Source organism: Antedon mediterranea, chromosome 11, assembly GCF_964355755.1.
Source record: "Antedon mediterranea chromosome 11, ecAntMedi1.1, whole genome shotgun sequence".
In the NCBI taxonomy this organism is placed as follows: domain Eukaryota; kingdom Metazoa; phylum Echinodermata; class Crinoidea; order Comatulida; family Antedonidae; genus Antedon; species Antedon mediterranea.
The window spans coordinates 4,804,838-4,824,751 of NC_092680.1; the positions used below are offsets into that span (position 1 = coordinate 4,804,838).

Sequence of the window (19,914 nt, forward strand, 5' to 3'; positions counted from 1 at the left end):
AATATCAGCATGGTACAACATGGAAGGAACTATTGAGTCTGGTGAAAATGATGGAATCCATAATAGCTACTGGCCATATATCCTGACACTCTTAAACTTATATTGTATTATTCCATGTACATTTAATAAACTACCGACTGTTTGGACAATCTTTAAGTCTGGCAATATAGAAGGTGTATCGTTAAGGGCCGTACTTTTGGAAACATATTGGTAAGCTAAATCACTGTATAGTAGATTTCTGTTTAGTATTCAATGGTAATACTGTAGTTTTGACTTTGATACACTAGTACTGTGTGCTCAATAAAATAACATTATGGTATTTGATTTCATTCCCTTTACGGTAATTGCAAAAAAAACAAATGAACTAGAAAAAATTATTGACATCAATTAAACATATCCAGTTTATTTTCAAATATTTAAAAGATGGATGTTTGATCTTTTATATACCAATATCTATGTTTTTAGTTTTTCAGCCATCCTTGTCTACAATTTTGTAAATGGGTATTCACTGCAATTATATGCCGAGTATTTATTAATTTTAATACAAGGTAGGTATATATTATTTCAGCGTGTTTATGCAGTGTCTCCGTCTAGCATTTATTTTGTAGATTAATTTACATGAAAAAAATATGTATGTGTTTTATTTTTTATAGAAATGCTTCTGATATCTGTGATGCTGTCATACTGTGATATGCTTACTGTCGAATCTCTAGTCAAGGCCATTATGTATCCTTATTTGTATTTTTTTTGCAATTTTTTTATTTTCTTTTTCAAAAATTATATTAGGAATTTATACTGTAGAAATTGCATTGCAATAAATGCTTTTTTTTGTATTTGATGATTTGTTCTCAGGCGCTGGCAAATCAAAACGAACATCATTTTTCATGCGACTATGCGCATGAAGATCATCGTGAAAACGAAACATTTGACGTTCGATTTTATTTGCCAGTGCCGGACCAGAACTGTTGAAAAACCCTTAATTCAGACTATTTTGACTTCCTGGCTTTTAAAAAACTATGTACTATAGTGATGGCCCAATTAAATGGTGATACTGTTAGATTAAGATTTTTTTTTTCTCTCTTTTGCTATGGATATAATATTATGTCACCATGATATTCCGAAATAAAAAGATAAATGAAAAATTAAATTAAATTAAATAACATATTTTATTTTTTTCCTTGATTTATTTCAACATTTTAGATTTTTTACATGTGTGTATTTGTCTGCCTCTGGATTTGTTCCTATCAATATACTATCAATTGCAATGGTAAGAAATGCTATGGATATCACACATTTAACAATGCACTGCCAAGTTTTATACTGAATAAGGTAAAGGTATTATCATCCTCTGCGTACAGAGAAAATTTGGATGAGGCCACTACAGACTAACGGCAACCATTAGTGCAGCCTCTACCCCGCTCAGCACACTGGGAGACAATCCCGAATAGTGTACAGAGTTCTTTAATCTGTACCAAAAGGCTTTACATCTTATTCAAAGGTAGTCTAGGTTCTATACCAAAGTTAGTAAAAAGATAAATATTTTGGCACATATGGCATTTCATACGTATAGTTAATATGTACAGTACGTGAGCTCATAATTCCAGACTAAAATTGAAACGTCGACTGGTGCGTGCACTAAACAAGACAATAAATACAGACTAGTGGAAAGTCTAATTCAAAGGATGTGCAAGCTCTATCAATCCGAAAAGTCTACCCTGTGTCCACATACATTTTCTAGTTTCAGAGCTGATAAGTTGTGTAAACTGTTCAGGGATTTCCTGTTAGAATTATTTTGTATTTGAACCATTAAAGAACAAATTTGTGCCATGATGAGCATGTTGATTGTTGGATGAAAACTAACATACCAAAACTCTCAAATTGATCTTTAATTGACAAGCATTTCATTTTGTTTCCTTTTCTTTAAACTAGGCAACCTGTCCATTAATCATACTTTACAGTCGTATTTTATTCATCAAGGAAATGGTGAAAGTAAAGGACTCGTCGTCCATGAGTCAAGTTACCTGGATTTTGTCGGTCACAACTGGCCTCAGTAAGTTGTTTTTACTCATTGTATTTGAACCTGTTGTCTTTCAACAAAATCCCCAATTGTAGAATCAAGGAGTTCTGATGCCCATGATGATCTTCAGGATCCTCCTGGCCCGGGAAAAGAGCACCTGATATGGGCTCCACCTAGGGTTACAGGACTTCCTATTCAATATTAATTAACAACAAAAATATGATGCACATAAGTTTACTGGTCTCCTTTTACGCAAAGGCAATGCATATGTCAACTTGACGGCCTGATTTTTTCAATTGAGAAAGGCTAACCAAAAAAGAACAAGAAGAATTACAACTTTCTTTGTCTTTTCTCACTATAGCTATAGAATTAAGCAATCTCTTCGTCTTGGACATTTCTTTAAAATTTATATTATAGTACACAGGGATGTTTTTAAATGCGCACTTTCAAACCATTGTACGATAAATCAACGACAATTAATTGTACTGTATGGTTACTTTTTTTAAATGTCAGTCAGTGTAGGCCCAATATCACAAGTACATCAATCTACTTATACCAGAGTCAATCAGAACTATATTGTAATTAAGCTCACACAAATATTCTAATTAAAACAATTTAATTTCTTATAGGTCGCCTTATTTCAATTGCTGTAGAGACGGGAGATTCAATTGGTTAGTTAAAGTTAAATTATTTCATTGTTATATTAACTATACTGCAGTACTAATATTTGTGTGCGGGGTATTGGCAGGGCTTCATTCAGTATGGTGAACCCATTGATACAACAATCACACAGTGTTTTAACAATGCCATAGATAGCATAAATTGTCTTGATCAAGAGATTAAAAATCACCCACACAATCACCACTTTTATATAATTTGAAATTTTCTTTTTTGCAGCAATTGGACACAATTTAATATCTGTATCTGCCAGTGCATTAGTTTTGATAACTATCTATTATTACAAGCCAAGAAAATCAAAATCACTTTAGGAATGAAATTACAAAATACAAGTTAAATTGAAAGTTATAAAACTGGTGTGTATTAGGTCTAATATTTATTTAATCTTCCTGTAAAACTATCTATAACTTTTATCTTTAACAATGTGATGTATTGATATAGTAAACAGGATTACCAAAGAAATAAGTTCATGGTTACGTCATTGACAAGATCTTTGGATTTCTATTTTTAACCAATAATAATTATTAACAGTACTAATAATTGTTATATTTATAAAGGCAGTTAATTATATATTGTATAATCATTCATAATATACAGAATAAATATATTTAATTATTATTATAATATTTATATACTATTATGTTACAGTATGTTTACATATTAAAAATAGAATTTTTCATATGGTGTGATGCGTGAGAAGCACTTGACATGAGATGTGGAATGTCAGGTATTGAAACATGCGTAACATTGTATTTTAAATTTATAATTTTAAAACAGCCATGGAAAATAATGCTGTTGAAATCTAAGACCGGTCTTTTCCTGTTTGGTTTCTATTTGGGTCACCTGAACACTGCCATCATCTGTTGGTTCGTCAGTAGGCTGTGTCTTGATGCTAAATACAAGTTCTTTACAGTGCTCTTCAATATTCAGCTGAGTTACTGCATTTAAGTGTAACTTGTCAAGTTTCAGCTGTATCTACATAAATATGAAAATCAGTGTTAAATTGCATAATTGCTCAACACTCAATCAACCAGTATTTGCAATAACACTGGTCCACCGGCCAATTGCCAAAAATAAATGTCCATCCTCAAATTGAAATAACTATAACAAAATATACCTCTTTCAGCATCTTTGTAGTTTTCAGTTTTGCAAATGATGATTGACCACCTTGGAAAATTTCTAAACAGAATCTACAAAAAAGAAATATATAAAAATGTATATATACAAATCATTGACATATTATGAATGAAATAATATTAATATCAATACAAATAGTTTCAGATATCTCTTTTTGGCAGACAATATTTATATGTTCACTTTTATTTATTATTTGTTCAGCTTCTCACCAAGATTTACATTAGTAAAGGACGGTCCAACAGATGGTAAACACCTTTAAAACTAATTGCACAGTGGATGTGTGTGTGGACTAGTATACCAGGGTAACCACCATCTGGGTGAACTTTAAAGTGCAATTGTGCTAGATGTGTACACTGGACCTACAGTTTATAGTCCTTATCCAAAAGACTTGTTCTACCACCAGAACCATGGAGCGAAGAAGCCACGAACCCTTGCTGATGTTATGGCTACGTAATTAAGGTTCCACTGTCTTAACCGCTCGGCCAATCTTGTGCATTGCCATGCAATGATGACTTGATGAGCATGACTTGTAATGGGATTGTTATGGTCTACCTATGAGCCCGACAAGCCAGGCGATTGGAAAAGAAGGTTATTAAAATCTTCAAAGCCATACCTTGATATAAATAAAGAAGAACAGACAGTTTTTAATTGGAATTCATTCTCTTGGCTTATATCACCAGTACCAATTTGTTTTATGTTTCTTCTATATGCATCACTTAGTTTTTTCCAAAGATGAGCATTCAATGGGTGTATATCTATCCAATTCTCTAGGGTACTTATTTCACCTAAAAAACGAAAAATTGTAATAAGGTCAACAAACTATAAAATATTATAAAAAAAAACTGATACCTATTGTTTTAATTTCTAAATATCCATTCGACTGCAAACTTTTAAAAAATCAGTTTCTTTGTGACTGCAGAATGTCGCATGTGGTAATTCTCTCTTTCTACATTAAAATCAGATCGTAAAAAGGCCATCAGGAATTTAATAATTATTAGATGGTGCCTGGCTTATTGAAAGGTTCAACCATTAGTATAATTAAATCCTGAATTTCCAGGTTTTACAGTAGGCCTCCTACTTTCTAGATCCCGTTTCTCTCGGAGTACAGTTAATAGTAAACTTAGTGCAGAGCTACGCTGGTCATCATTGTTGCTGTCATGCACCTGGAAACAGAAAAAAAAAGAAATACTGTATATCTCCTCTGGTATAATCCTACCTCTCTACAGTAGAACACGAAATTGGGCTGAGGATTTTGGGGGGTGGGAATATGCCTGAGGAAACCCTAAATGATTCAGGGAAAAAAATGGTATGTAAATCATCTGAACCAGCTAGAGCCAGGGGCCAAAAGTAAATTGTACTGGGACTATACCCAGGGATATGCCTGTTTGTGAAATCAGACATAAAGTAGGGGGTGGGATTAGACCAGAAGTGGGATTATACCCGAGGATACATTGTAACAAACATGAATCCATGTGTTATAGGGGGTTATGTTAATTCATCGATACTTCATCTTACCATTTGTTCTGCTAATGTCTGAGCATTCTGAAAGTCCTTTAGATAACAGCAACATCTTGCAAGTCCATCCACAAATCTTCTTCTTAATGAACTATTTTGCAACGACAATTCAAGTCCTCTTTGGTAATGCTTTTTTGCTTCTGCATACTGTTGTTTGTAAAAACATTGGTCCGCAGATAAAATCACAAATTTTGCTAGCTCTACTTTCTCTTCTGGAACAGCATGATTCTGGTCCATATACCACTATATAATATTAATAAGAATGTACTGAATTACACAATTTTTTATTATTAATAAAAATGGCATATAACGAGGTAAATACCTCAATGCTGTGTGTGACTACAGCAGGCACTACATACATAGACACAGAGAATAAGAAAAGAGAGAGAAGAGTCTGACCATGCCATGGCCCATCATGGAGGGTACCTCCATGGACATGGTTGGTCCATGGAGAATATAAAATTAGATTTACTCCATGGTTGGTCGGACTGATGATTCTGAGAGGAGGCTGTTATGCGCGATTTGAACGATTTGCGCAATTTGAAATTGCGCAAAAAAAATCCTTGCGCAATTTGAATTGAAACATGTGTTTCAAATTGCGCAAGCAACGTATTAAATTGCGCAAGTAATCTGCAAATTGCGCAAGGTTTTTCGACAGATTGTGAAATCATGCACACCCATATTTTTATAGTAATTTCTAAGAATGATTCAAACTTAAAGATAAATATCGCATTTCCTTATTTTAGTACTGCAAATATTGTTATAAGTTAGCATACCGTCGAAGAACCGACGAAGGGAAACGAAGCGGTGGTGTTCCACCAGGCGGGCGCGGCGCGGGCGGCCGTCTATACTACTCTAGCCTAGCTAGGGTCTGGACTACTGATACTGACTAGGTTACATGGCCTAGCTTAAACTAATATTAAAAACTTAAAAAGTGAGTTTTAAACATTATCTTCATTGAAATGGTCTTATTTATATAATAAAATACTAAATTTTAAACTCCTCTGCCTAGGCCTAGCCTAGCCATGTATGGGAAAATTTACAGTTCGTTTTCAAATTGCGCAAAGGTGTCATATTGCGCAAGAACTATCTTGCGCAATTTACAAATTGTGCAGCGCAATTTAAAATTGCGCAAAGATTTTCTTGCGCAATTTGAAATTGCGCAAGTTGATTGCGCAATTTGAAATTGCGCAAAAAAATCCTTGCGCAATTTTTAAATTGCGCAAGAATTCTTTGCGCAATTTCAAATTGCGCAAGGATTTTTTTGCGCAATTTCAAATTGCGCAAATCGTTCAAATCGCGCATAACAGAGGCATTTTAAAACAAATAATTTAAAAATTATTATTAACCTCAAAAGAACACATCTTTGGAGTATAAATTATGTTTTGGATCGATTTTTCTCTGCTTCTCGATTCGAATAAGTCATCATCTTCTTCAAATCCAAAAGGTAACGAATCCATGATTCTCACAAAAAAAAACCACACAGCTCAGGAGGAGGCCTGGAGATAGTTGTTTTCAACAACATGTGTCATGTGTGTGTAATTTTCTTTAACCTTTGAACTTACCTTACTTTTGTGAGACGTGTGCGCATACCAAAATCTGACTACTGACCCGACGACCACATGCGCGTTTTACCCGCGATAGGATCGAGCCTGGCGATAGAGAAGGTTTACCTCTCTCTCTATAGGCTGTCTGGTTGCGAAACCGTCTAAAAAAGTTTATTTTGATAAAACGAATGTATTAAGCTAAGTAGGTATTTTTTGAACCAATTTATAATTTTGTAATGTAATTATGTTATTAGTTTTAATAATTCACTCTAGTTTTATGACTTTTATAGATGAAGCTAGTTAGGGTATGTATTGTATGTTTAGGCTGCCTGGAATATCACGCATGCCGCATGCTACTGCTGTACAACTGCTGCAGAAAAACGCAGGCGGCAGGGCAACTACTTGTTTGGTTGGCTGCTTCGCAACGGTCCAAGGCTTCTTCTTCGGTTGATGTTTCCCGGTTACCGACGATATTGACAATTGTTTATGTCTGCATTTTCTTCAATAATTATTTGAGATTTGCTAGAGTTGAGCATATAAACAAACAACAACATTATTAATTATTATATTGATATTAGAAAATTAGGAAGGAGGCTAGCCTAGGCCTAGGTCTACACAATTTTCGTGGTATGAAAGCCGACTTGCGCAATAAGAGAGATGACAGTTGTGACCAGCCAAGTGTAAAAAAAACAAAAATTAACAGCATTTTCAGGGATTTCAAGACACCATGTTAATTAATTATGTTTTTCATACAACTATTTTTCCCACAAGTTTTTATTTTTCAACTAATTTAAACATATGTTAGTATTTTGTTTCAATATTCCAATAAAGAAAGAATTACGAAAATCTGACTTGTTTGTAGTTTTCGAAATATAGGGTCTAAAACATCGCCGAAAATGATCGTTTTTGGCCACGAACGTTGTAAACAAATTGCGCCCTCAGTCGACAATTGTATGAACCACACCGTTTTTCGCTAAAATAATTACGTTTTATAGTAATTTATTTTATATATCAACATTGGAAATATCAATAAAATATGTTATTAAATGTTTACAAAATATATAACGTTGTTTATTTAACGGAATTCGTAGAAATTCATTGCTCTAAATTTGTGTAGTAACGATCAGTACAGACAGACCATTTGACTTCGCAGTACATGCGAGAGAAAACATTCCGCTGTGGGTGATTCGCGTCCACCAATCAAATAGCCAGAATCCAAAATCATTCAACCGTGAGCTCTGCCGATCGCGTGAAATCTCAGCTTTGATTGGCTTACGATGACATCATATCACAAAATGGTGGTTTTGTAGTTGAGCCTCACGTAATTTTCACAATTTTATTTCAAAAATGAAATAAATGGATCTCCTTTATGGTATGTGTGATTTTTCTCTAAAAGATTTGAATAATAAAGGCTTCATATATTGAGAAACAACCTTTTTTTTGGCACTTATAATAAATATTTCTCAGAGAAAAAAGCACATGGCATGTAGAACTATATTATCTTGGCGTAGGAAGACAACAAATCCCAGGTCATGAGAGGCTCAACTACAAAAACAAGGTTGAATAGGGTTAGGTCACTGGACCGTTCGAAGGTTTTTGAGTAAACAATCTACCGCGTATGGTCGTACGCGCTAGACAGTACGATATTTTAAGCACATTTTTTACATGTTTGGTTAAATGTAATGAATATAAAAAATAGTTGATCTTATGGAATGATATGTAAATAAATAAATACTCAAAAGAATTATGTTTACAGTTCAATTATTTTCAGAATACTACTACATAAAAATGTGTTTACCAATGGACAAATAATCGCGTCAATGACATAGCGCGCATGGTAACGTACGCGGAGTTGAATCGTGGCAATAACAATGGAGTCAACTCTCGGTAACCCTACTATTATTAAATCCCCCAAATGTCTGAGCAAAAAAGACAACTTGCAAATGACATGTGACAATGGGTCACATAAAGTATTTAAATTTGGATTTTACTCTTTTGGAATAGACTAACCTTTGGTGGTGTTTCATTAATAGCTATAATATAAGCTTATTTGTTATCCTTGCTGTCAAATCAGGGTCGCAGTGTTATTTTTTCATGTGCAGAAGAAAAGGGCTAAACAATTTTGATGAAAGTGCTTTTTTTTATTTTAATAGAACTAGGAATAATCTAAATCTATAGTATATTATTATTATAGCCTGGAGTTTTTTTACTTTGTTTTGTTTTGTTTTTCATCAATCAATATAAAATAATAAATGAATGGTTTTGTTTGTGTGATTTATTCACTCGCGTATGGAATGTGTTCCTTCTCTGTCACAGAAATCATTGAACATGTTGTACGTCGTCGGAATAATCCATGCTGTGATCACACCAGTTTTGCGAATATCTTTTTTTTTTCTCGCCAATTGACATCACCAATCACCATTTGCAAATAGTAGAATAACATTAACATAGAGAACAGTGTTTAATGTCTAGGCCTGTAGTAGACGGAAATCATGATCTTGAACTGTTTTATCTGGATTAGAGGCTATGTGTGAACATAACCTTGTAATTATTATTGATAACCTGTGTACTATTAAATTATGGTGTTTATTTGTTTATATAAAATGTTAGTTAAATAGTAAATGAGATTATAACATTAAGATATGGTAAAGTAATTGAGCACAACATACTATAGTATAATGTTGGTTCTCCCCACCATGGGGTAGGGGGCTGTGGCACAAATACTTAGTGTCTGAGTGCCTGATATCAGCCCCTGATACTCACACTGGTGACAAACAAACTTTATATTTTTGTCAAGATATTTAAACTGAAACATTAAATTAGATTGTAACCAAGGGAAAATTTATTTTAGGCCAAATCAGTCTTTTTTTTAAATTTCTGTATACAAATAGCAGTGCTGCAGCTAATGGCTGAATTCAGTTGCTTTACTGTACATTAAAAATAGCACACATTATAAACATTGAGAGAGGAGAGGGATTTAAAATTGAAATTAAAATTTAACAATTTAATTTGATTTTAATTTGATTTACATAAATTGTTTATATTTATTATTACTGTTTGTTTCACTGTCAGTCACCAATTTTTCAATAAATCAATTTTTTTTAGTCCATTATAAGACAGGTGTTCATTTCAGAACCTATCATAAACCAGTCTGAGATCAACATTTTTCCCTTTCTTTACACTAATAGAGTATCACTGAACTTTTTGAAAAATTCTCCTCTTTGAGTTTATTGACTGTAATTCTATTTTTAGTTATTTAAATTTACTTGCTGACCATTTTTTATTAAGTTAATTGGTTATCCGCCAAGTGCGGATAACCCCTTGTTATTGTTAGGATCTTTTTTTCTATCGTATTCTTTCTTTCCACAAATTTTGCTTGAAAATAGGCAATTCAATGCAAATTTGTGTAAAAATAAGCCTATTTTGAGACGATTATAGCTCCTTAGGATCAAAGATGACCGCTATTTCTTAAATTTTATTATGGAAGCCGATGAGTTGTACTGTGGATGTACTGTGGATTCATGTAAAATGTTTACCTACCGGATTTTCTGACGTCACCATATGGCCACTCAAATTTTATAGATAGAAATTTTAGAATAGAATTGTTTGCGCTTTAGTACTAGTTAATCCCATTTAATAGAGCGCATTGCGCCCTAGATTTTAGTGTGTTCTTTCTCAATCAATTCCCTTTCGCATGCGTTAAAAAAATTTGACTTTTTATTACGTCATATTAAAAAAATTTGAATAACATGACTTACTTAATTTCGTCTATACAGTATATTTCAATCTGTTATAGCTCCTCAGAATAAAAGTGACCCGCATGATTAAAACTTATTATGGAAGCTGTGGAATTGTTGTAAATATGAATTCATATACAAATTTTGTCTATATGATCTCATGACGTTGTCATGTGGCCAGTTGAATTCAAAAAGTCATATTTTTAAATTTTCATTAATGTAATTATTTCGATAATTATCTTCTAAAATTGCTATCTTTATGTTACAGTTTGATGACATTATCATGTTAAAATTTGGATTAAAAGATGGGTCTCGTAATTTCATCTATGCATATAACATAAACAGTGTATTCCGTAAATGCTTTATGACACAAAATAGCTACAATTCAGCACATATTTAATTCATATCATAGGATGGCATAATAATTGTCGATGTTCATATTTTAATGTATATGCATGTTGCGTTTGCACGGATAACCCAAACTAGTCAAAGTGACAAGTTCAAATCTATTTTTTGTTTTGTTTTGATGTAATTTATTTTTGTAACTCTGTATTGTTTTATTATATATTTATATAAACGTGTGCCGCTGTTCGAATAAAATGAGTTAATGTGCCATGAAGAAGCTTTGTCTATGCCCATTGTTAACTGGTGCTGCCACATGATGCAACCAGAGATGATGACTCCCAAATGTGCTATTTGCATTTTTGCTATCCATTGATGTGTGGTTTTGGGGGGTTTTTTTGGCGGATAGGATAAAAATAATATGAGCATATTTTAATGCCATTTTAACATATAAATCTGCATTTTTCATAAAATTATGCATAACCCATAATCATTTTTGTCAGAATAACTTGCAGTAACCAACAGGTTACCAAAATATGATTAACAATTTTATTTGAAAAAAAGTCAAAACATGTGATCATATCCAGGTTGACTATAAAAACACCCAACACGTATATCCTAGCTAAAAAGGCTGCAGTGTTTGCCTACTTTACTTACAGCAGCTAACTCGCTAGCTAATCTACTGTAGGGCCTAGGCTAACTAAAGGCCTACTAGAACAAGCACGAATGTGCGATACTCGGGGTACAGCAAGAAGCTGTAAGGACGTCATAAGACGGGATGTGACGTCACATACATATCAATAACCTCGCTACCAAATACGGCTATACGGTACTTAGACGTCATATGTCTGCATCCGGCTTGAAATTAAAAAACCCGGCTCTATAGCTTTGAGGACATGTCCCTGTAATATATTCATGTTAAATCCCAGCTCAATACTACAACGAAAAAGGGAGGATTAGTACTTTAGAAATCGCACTTTTTACTCAATAGTGTCCAGATGGAAGAGGAGGAGAAAATGAGTGAGTCCTAGAAAGAGACTGATGAGATGACTGGCTGTACGATGTTTCAGTGTTTTTAGTAGCTTGTTAGATTGCGCCCTCAATGTTCATTGTGCACAAAAAAAAACAAATCAAAAAGAATATCATATCATCGTTAACACTTTGACTGCCAAACACGAAGATCTTCGTTTTTGGAAACACAACGCTTGACTGCCAAACACGAAGATCTTCGTTTTTCGCGTTTTTTTACGAAATCCGGTAGATAGGTTAATTATTGGTATATACTATAAATATGAACACTATATTCGATCTGGACCGTAAATATTTTACAATTTGAAAGTAACTAATCTGGTTAGGAACGACTGTCAAAATGGTACCTGTCGAAATAACAAACACCGCGCATCACAGTAGCGCGTAGAGCGATGGCTTGGCGCATTGTGTATCGGTCGCGCGCTAGCTATGCCGCCGAAGCATTACAAAGGTTTTTGTGGATTGACATGTTTGTTTGTTATCTGAATAAAAAATAATGGAGTCATTTTCAATACGAAGTCTTTAATTTTATTATTGTATGTATACCCTAATTGTTTTGGTGTTTTACTTAAAATGACCGAGTTTCACGCAACAAACTTGTTTTGAAATGGTATGGATATTATCATCAGTTTACTATCTAGGCTAGTAGTACAAGGCTAGCCTAGCCTAGGCCTAGTCGTAAAACGGTTCCGGACCAACTTTAGGCCTGGTTAACTAGGCCTGGTGTCTTTACTATGTGCATTTTGGCGAAACATTGATGTAAGATTTATGATTTATAAAATGTAATACATTTTTCGATAGTGATAACTTGTTTTTATAGGCCTATCGGTGCCGTGTAAGTAACTTTTTTGTTGTTTGTTGATCTCACCGGGCGATATTTTCATATTGTGATGTCTTGCACAAAATCGCGAATATCTCGACTTTCTTGCGCGAAACTACGAAAAACTCAAAAAGTTTGTTACTTTCATTTTACTATTACGATTTACATATTGCGCTTTAAAAATCGTTCTTGGTACCATTGTAAAGCTAAAATCTTTATGATTATTTTAGTCTAAATTACATATAAATCAGATCACATACATGGTTTCAATCAGCTTTAATAAAAACATCGAATTGGGCTAAAAACGCTGGCGGTGGCAGTTTCTAACTGGAAAAACCTCTGGCAGTCAAAGTGTTAACCATCATGTAATGAAACGCATGGTTTTCAACCTACAGTACTTAGCGCCTTACATTCATACTGTACTTTCTAAAAAATAAATTTTGAAATGTTTCTGATTTTGCATCCCAGGTGAGCTAATTATAAAAAAAGTTTGAAGAAAGCATATAAAATATGATTTTTTTTTTCTTTTGACTTAAACAATAATGTGCAGATTTTCAGTTTACTGCAATTTAACATTTTTTGCCAATAATCTTTTTTTTTTTAAATTTTATTTCTGTCTTGATTTTTAGAATGTCGATGAGGTTCCTAACCTTGGATGTTGGTGGTACGTATGCAGTCACACCAAGTTGTGTGAACAATCCTGAAGATTTCACCTGTCAACTGGTGGCACACTATAATCAAATCAACGACCTAACAAGAGAATTAAGTAAACTTCATGAATTTATTCCGGCAGATGAAGGAAACTTGCCACAAGAGTTTCTTCATCCTGGCTCTGTTGGATGTGTTAAGTCAAAAGATGGAAGATGGTATCGGGCAGTCTTGACATCAACCCTTCAGAATAGTCACATGATCCAAGTGAAGCTTCTCGATTATGGAACCATAGAAAATACCCACATTTCAAATGTGAAGCAAATCGGTTCACAAGAGTATGTTGATCTACCCATCCAAGGTCTAAATTTCAAATTATGGAATGTAAAACCAACAGGAGCATCATGGTCAGACTCTGAAATAGATTTTTTTCGAAAAGAGGTTCAGGGAAAAGAGTTTGTTGTAAAGGTGGTCAATGTTACCTCACCGCGACACTTTGAAGTTACAATGCTTGGCTGTGACCGACTAGAAATTAACAGGCACTTCAGAGGTACTTTAAGTCCATTACAACCTAATGCAGGAATCTCACCACCACCAGGAGTAATGCAGGGACCACCGATGACCAATAATCCTCATAGAATTACCAGAGGTCAGGCACTTGTATCTAATCTATCCCAAAGAAGTCCACCAATATCAAATAATTTGCCACATGTTAACCAGATAGTACTGAAAAACCAGTTTTTAAAGGTGGGATCTGCAGTTGTCATCACTGTGACTGCTGTTCATGATTTTTTAGATGTTGTCTGCCATGTAACACAGAATCTCCAAGCACTTAATGCCCTGATGAGAGATATTGCTAAATTCTATTCATCTCTGTTGCCAAATGATCTCGCCTTGGGTAGTGTTGTTCCAGGTCTGGTTTGCTGTGCTAGATTTACAATTGACAATAACTGGTACCGTGCTGAAATCATCAGTGTTCAAAGTCAAGGTATTGAAGTAGAGTATGTTGATTATGGCATCAGGGAAGTCTTACCAATTAGCCGCTTAAAAACAATCAATACAGCCTTTACAATACTTCCTAAACAAGGCATTCATTGCAGTTTGGTAGATGCTGGACAATCTGTGAATTTTCCTCAAGGTTCATTACAGAAATTGCAAAAACATGTAAATAAGAATTTTTCAGCTCAAGTTTTGAAAGAAATAAAACCAGGGAAGTATTCTATAATCCTCTTCGACAACATCGGGCAGAACATCTTGTCAAGATTTATGAATGTATCTGGTACTACAGATGTTGGACAAACCATTGCAGCTCCATCCATCAGAGTTGGCCAGCAGTTTCCAGTAGAAATCACAAATGTTGTAAGTGTCAGTAAATTTTCGTGTCAACTGAAGAGTACTAGTGAAGAACTTAATACACTGATGGATAAGATTCACAATTATTACACAACTAACAGTAGTACCATGTCACTACGACAAACATCCAAGGGTATGATATGTTGTTGCCAGTTTAGTGAGGATGATGGTTGGTACCGGGCACAGGTCATTAGTCTTAGTGGTGGTGAAGCGGAAGTAAAGTACATCGATTATGGTAACACAGAGAAACTTCCATTAAATCGGATTAAAGACCTTCAACCTGAGTTCATGACCCTTCCGATGCAGAGTGTAGATTGTTGTTTAGATGTCTCTTTAAGTGATAGCCAAGTTGAAAAATCAGTGTTTGAAATGTTAACTATGGAAAAAACACTAAGTGCAATACTTCTGCAGGAGGAAGCAGACAGCAGATTCCGCATTAAGTTGTTTGATGGCAATACAGATATTGGACTAGAATTATCTAAATCAAATATTTCTGTTTCTCAAGATCAGCAACGTCCATTGAAAACAAATCCACAGTCCAAGCAGCCATCAAAGTTCTTTTTTCCTAAATCAACATTAGAGTTCGGTGTAGAACAAAATGTGTATGTCACCCATGTCGAAAATCCAGAATGCTTTTACGTACAACTCTCTGACTTGTCATCTGAAATGGATACCATGGTAGATGCCATTCACAATTACTATTCCAAACTAGGTCCAAATGATGAGGACTGCAACCCTGAATTAGGTATGTCATGTGTTGCTAAATATACTGTAGATAATGGTTGGTACAGAGCTACAGTCACCGGCTTGTATCATAATGGAGATGTCCAAGTTCTTTTCGTTGATTATGGGAATGTTGAAGTACTCAAGAGATCTGCATTGAAAGAGTTGCACAAAGACTTCAAGCTGTTGCCATCTCAGGGAATTAAGTGTGCCTTAATGGGAATACATAGTGGTACAGAAGAGTGGAGTGCAGACATAACCTATGGCTTTGAGGAACTTGTGTTAAATAAAGAACTCTCAATAAATGCTCTTCAATATGACAATGATGCCAATCTGTACCATGTACAACTTTTTGACAGTGACAGATGCAACCTCTCAGTTAAGCTGTTAAAGGTGGCAGGAAGTGGGTCAGCTGGAGTAACGACAAATCCATATGACGTTATAACTTTCACACAAGGACAGTACGAGAATGTAATGATTTCTCACTCTGATGATCCTGGCAATTTCTGGTGTCACATTGCAGAAAAAATTCCAGAAATTGATGCTCTAATGGATGACCTGTTTGAAGCATATGATAGCGACAACATCCAAATTCTTGGATCGAAGGCGAAGGCAGGTATGTCTTGCTGTGCAAAATATTCGGATGGTTCTTGGTACAGAGCAAAGATTCTCAAAATCAAAGGACAAGAAGCAGCTATACAGTATGTAGATTATGGAAATACTTCAGATACAGAAATCAATGAGTTAAAGCCGCTTTTACCAAACTTTGCCAACTTACCAGAGCAAGCCATTGCTTGTTCCTTGGTAGGTATTGCCCCGATTGGTACAACATGGAGTGTTGAAAGCTGTACAGCATTCAATGAAATGGTAATTGAAAAGAAATTGGTCCTTCATGTAATTAGTCAAGAAGAATCAGGCCGATCACTTGTTGAACTGGTAAACACTCGGGAAGATTGTGTCATAAATGACAACCTGGTCAGTAAAGGATTAGTTAAGTCAACCAAATCATCATATAGCAGTAAATCTTCAAGATCATCTTCCAGAATGAGTTCAAGAGGTTTACCTGTCAACCGGATTAATTCACAAGACAACTTGTCTAACTCGAGTTCTACAACAAGCCTACCATCACTAGCGGTTACTAGCTTTAAAGATGCATCATATCGTCCAGGATCTAAACTTGCTGTGTACATATCTCATGCTGTTTCACCAGCTGAATTTTGGTGTCAATCCGTAGAAACATCAGGACTGCTTGAAGAAATTATGAATGGCATTGACCAGTATTACAGTAAACTTGGTCGAACAGAGCAGAGTCTGGACATCACAACAGTAGGGACTCCTTGTATTGCAAAATACAAAGCAGATGATGGTTGGTATCGAGGTATTGTTATTAACAAACACATGGGCAGCCTTGATATAAACTTTGTTGACTATGGTAATACTGAACGTGTCTCAGTGACGGATGTAAAGCAGATTTTGCCAGAATTCTTGAACCTTCCAATACAAGGTCTAAAATGTGTGCTAAAGGGTATGGAAAGCAATGGTGCCAGTCCAAAGATGAAGAAAATGTTTTCTGACATTGCTTCCGGAATTGAAGAATTCAATTGTAGTATTGTGACAGAATCTAGTGGGGTGTATGAAGTGGATTTAGAATGGAACGGAAAGAAAATGAGTTCAGAACTTGCCTCATATGAAAACAAAAAGGAGAGATCTAGTTCTAAAAGTAGTGATGAGGTTTTTGGTACGCCACCAAGAAAGCAAAATCAAAAGTCATCTATGCCATCAAAAGATACTTTTGATGGTGGAAGTTTTAGTCGACCTAACAAAACTAATGACGGGGAACATCAAGAAAGTGGAAGAAGCGGATTTGGAGAGAAAACAAGTGGATTTGACAGTAAACCACAAAAACATCCTACCATATCATATATTGCCGATTCCATTAGGGTTGGTGGATCTGAGGATTTTTTGGTTAGCCATATCGAGTCACCAATGCAATTTTGGTGTCAGCCATTAAAATCATCTGCTGACTTGGATAAATTGATGGAATTGATAAATGAAACACAGCATGAACCAATTGGTACTGTACAACCAGGTAGTCCATGCGTAGCCAAATTTAAAGATGATGATGGCTGGTACAGAGCTGTAATAAAAAAGCAGCTTTCTAACTCAACAGTAGAAATCCAGTTTGTTGACTACGGAAATAGTGATACTGTCTCAAAATCTGACCTAAAGATGCTAACATCAGCATTTGCTAATCTACCTGCACAAGCAATAGAATGTAGAATGAAAGGTCTGATAGAAGAAGCAGCTACCCTTACTGATGAGTTTGAAGCTTTGGTTACAGAGAAACAACTTGTTGCTAGTATATCGAGAAAAAGGGAGAGAGTCGTTGAAATCCAGCTCACTGATACATCAGATATTTCAATAGTAAATATGTTAAATAGTAAAGCTGCTACGAAACCAATGAAATTCACCCCTCTAGATATCAAGGTTAGTGGCAAAGAAGACATTTACATCACTAGCACTGACAGTGGAGGAGTGATTTTTGCACAGTTTGGTAGTCAGGCACACTTACTTGAAGAAATCCAGAATAAGCTTCAAACATACTATGCTAGTGGAAGCAATGATAACTTGACAGACTTCAACCAGAACCAGCTATGTTGTGCACTCTTTAAAGAAGATGGGTTGTGGTACCGAGCTACAGTTGAAGGACCTGGTGAAAACGATACAGTTCTTGTAAGATATATTGACTTTGGTAATGTTGAGGTTCAGAAGAAATCTACCTTAAAATGTTTAATCCAAGGTGTTGCAAATGTGCCTCCCCTTGCCGTCAAGTGCATTCTCAATGTTGAAAATGCCAAAACATGGACTGCTGTCAACAACCAAAGGTTTAGTGAAATGGTAACTGATAAACTCCTACAAGCTGAATTCTTATCAGATACAAAACCGTATAGTGTAAAACTGGTACTTGATGGAAGCAGTGTTGCAGAATCATTTAAAACAATAGTAGAGGAAACCCCTGAAGTTGATGTACCTATCAAGTTTAAGAGCAGTCACTTGAAAACCAAGATGGAAGTGTTTGTTAGTCATACAGTTTCTATTGATCAGTTTTGGTGTCAGCCTGCAAGTAGTGCTGATGAACTAGCTGCTTTAATGGATTCAATTCATGAAGTTTATAGCTCTTTAGCAGAAGGAGAAAGGTCGGTTCATGAACCTACAATCGGTATGCCATGTATTGCCAAATTTATAGAAGATGACGGATGGTATAGAGCAACTATCATTAGTGTAAGTGAAGAAGGAATAAATGTAATGTATGTTGACTATGGAAATAGTGCCATAGTTTCAAATACTGACATCAAGACCATTTCATCTAACTTTATTGCCTTACCACCACAAGCAGTTCAATGTCAATTAAGAGGAGGTAAAAACTGGAAAGAAGAGGCAGTTGAAAAGTTTGAAGAAGAAACAACTGATAAGAAACTGCTCGTTGAAGTTGTGAACAAAAAAATATTTGAAGGCAAGGTTGTTAGCAAAGTCAACCTTCTGGATATGGGCACAAGCATTCTCCAGAAACTTTTGGAAGCAGACCTTGGAGAAGCAGTTTCTGATGGAGATGATGATGTAGAACCTTTACAGTATGAGTCGTCCGTTAATTTAGTTAAAGTAAATGAATTGCTAGAAGTTTATCCATCGTCAATTATATCTGTGGATGATTTCAATGTTCAACTCAACAAAACCGCTAATGATCTGGCAGAGCTCATGAACACACTTTATGAAATCTATTCAGTTGATGATGTTGAAAATGCTTCTCATTCGCTTGGTCCTTGTATAGCCAAGTATGCTGAAGATGGCGGATGGTACAGAGGAGAGGTGACAGAAGTGACAGAACAGTCTGGTCTTGTGTTCTTTATCGATTATGGCAATTCAGAACATGTGCCTTGGACAGATATCAAAACAACATGTATTGAAGCTACAGTGCTACCAGCTCAAGCTGTGAAATGTAGGTTAGCTCTTCCAGAAGATATGTCAAATAAAGAAGAATTGTCTATCAAATTTCAAGAGGCAGTGGCAGATAAGTTGCTAATTGCAGAATTTATCTCAATAACTGATGGTATTTGGACTGTGAAGTTAACTGAAGATAACCGGCCTCTCATAGACAAACTATTAAAAGGTAAATTAAATCAAATTGTGCTTAAAACAACAAAAACATGTCAGAATACTACATGTTTTGTGGACCATTTTCCATAAATAAAATATATTCAGTTTTAAATTATTGTACATGCTCCTGAAAAAATCCAATACTGTATATAAATAATACAATAACAATTTGAGGATAATTCTAAAATCGCAATAGGCAAATAATGTATTCTA

General features: G+C 35.0%; 3 protein-coding genes across 6 annotated transcripts in view; 2 read left to right on the forward strand and 1 right to left on the reverse strand.

Annotated features, from left to right (window-relative positions):
• LOC140062810 (solute carrier family 66 member 3-like) lies at window positions 1-4,307 on the forward strand. The gene is made up of 8 exons (XM_072109150.1): window positions 1-210; window positions 466-548; window positions 654-726; window positions 1,201-1,267; window positions 1,930-2,050; window positions 2,647-2,688; window positions 2,915-3,051; window positions 4,034-4,307. Exons 1-7 carry the CDS (start codon window positions 20-22, stop codon window positions 3,004-3,006), a joined length of 669 nt encoding a protein of 222 aa, XP_071965251.1. The 5' UTR covers window positions 1-19; the 3' UTR covers window positions 3,007-3,051; window positions 4,034-4,307.
• LOC140062809 (uncharacterized protein C8orf76 homolog) overlaps window positions 3,028-19,914 on the reverse strand; it is a 27,790-nt gene continuing 10,903 nt past the window's right edge. The window contains exons 1-6 of one of the 3 annotated variants that reach the window (XM_072109147.1): window positions 6,697-6,887; window positions 5,348-5,590; window positions 4,911-4,995; window positions 4,446-4,617; window positions 3,813-3,885; window positions 3,028-3,670 (exon numbers count right to left, since the gene is read on the reverse strand). In XM_072109147.1, coding sequence (XP_071965248.1) covers window positions 3,464-3,670; window positions 3,813-3,885; window positions 4,446-4,617; window positions 4,911-4,995; window positions 5,348-5,590; window positions 6,697-6,807 — 891 coding nt within the window. In that variant the 5' untranslated portion in view covers window positions 6,808-6,887 and the 3' untranslated portion in view covers window positions 3,028-3,463. Of the gene's footprint in view, window positions 3,671-3,812; window positions 3,886-4,445; window positions 4,618-4,910; window positions 4,996-5,347; window positions 5,591-6,696; window positions 6,888-19,914 lie in introns of those variants that run through there. The other 2 variants (XM_072109148.1, XM_072109149.1) reach the window with 2 other exon arrangements.
• The window catches only part of LOC140063233 (tudor domain-containing protein 15-like), an 18,218-nt gene continuing 5,321 nt past the window's right edge, over window positions 7,018-19,914 (forward strand). The window contains exons 1-2 of one of the 2 annotated variants that reach the window (XM_072109737.1): window positions 7,018-7,096; window positions 13,452-19,714. In XM_072109737.1, coding sequence (XP_071965838.1) covers window positions 13,453-19,714 — 6,262 coding nt within the window. In that variant the 5' untranslated portion in view covers window positions 7,018-7,096; window position 13,452. The remainder of the gene's footprint in view (window positions 7,097-13,451; window positions 19,715-19,914) is intronic. The other variant, XM_072109736.1, reaches the window with a different exon arrangement.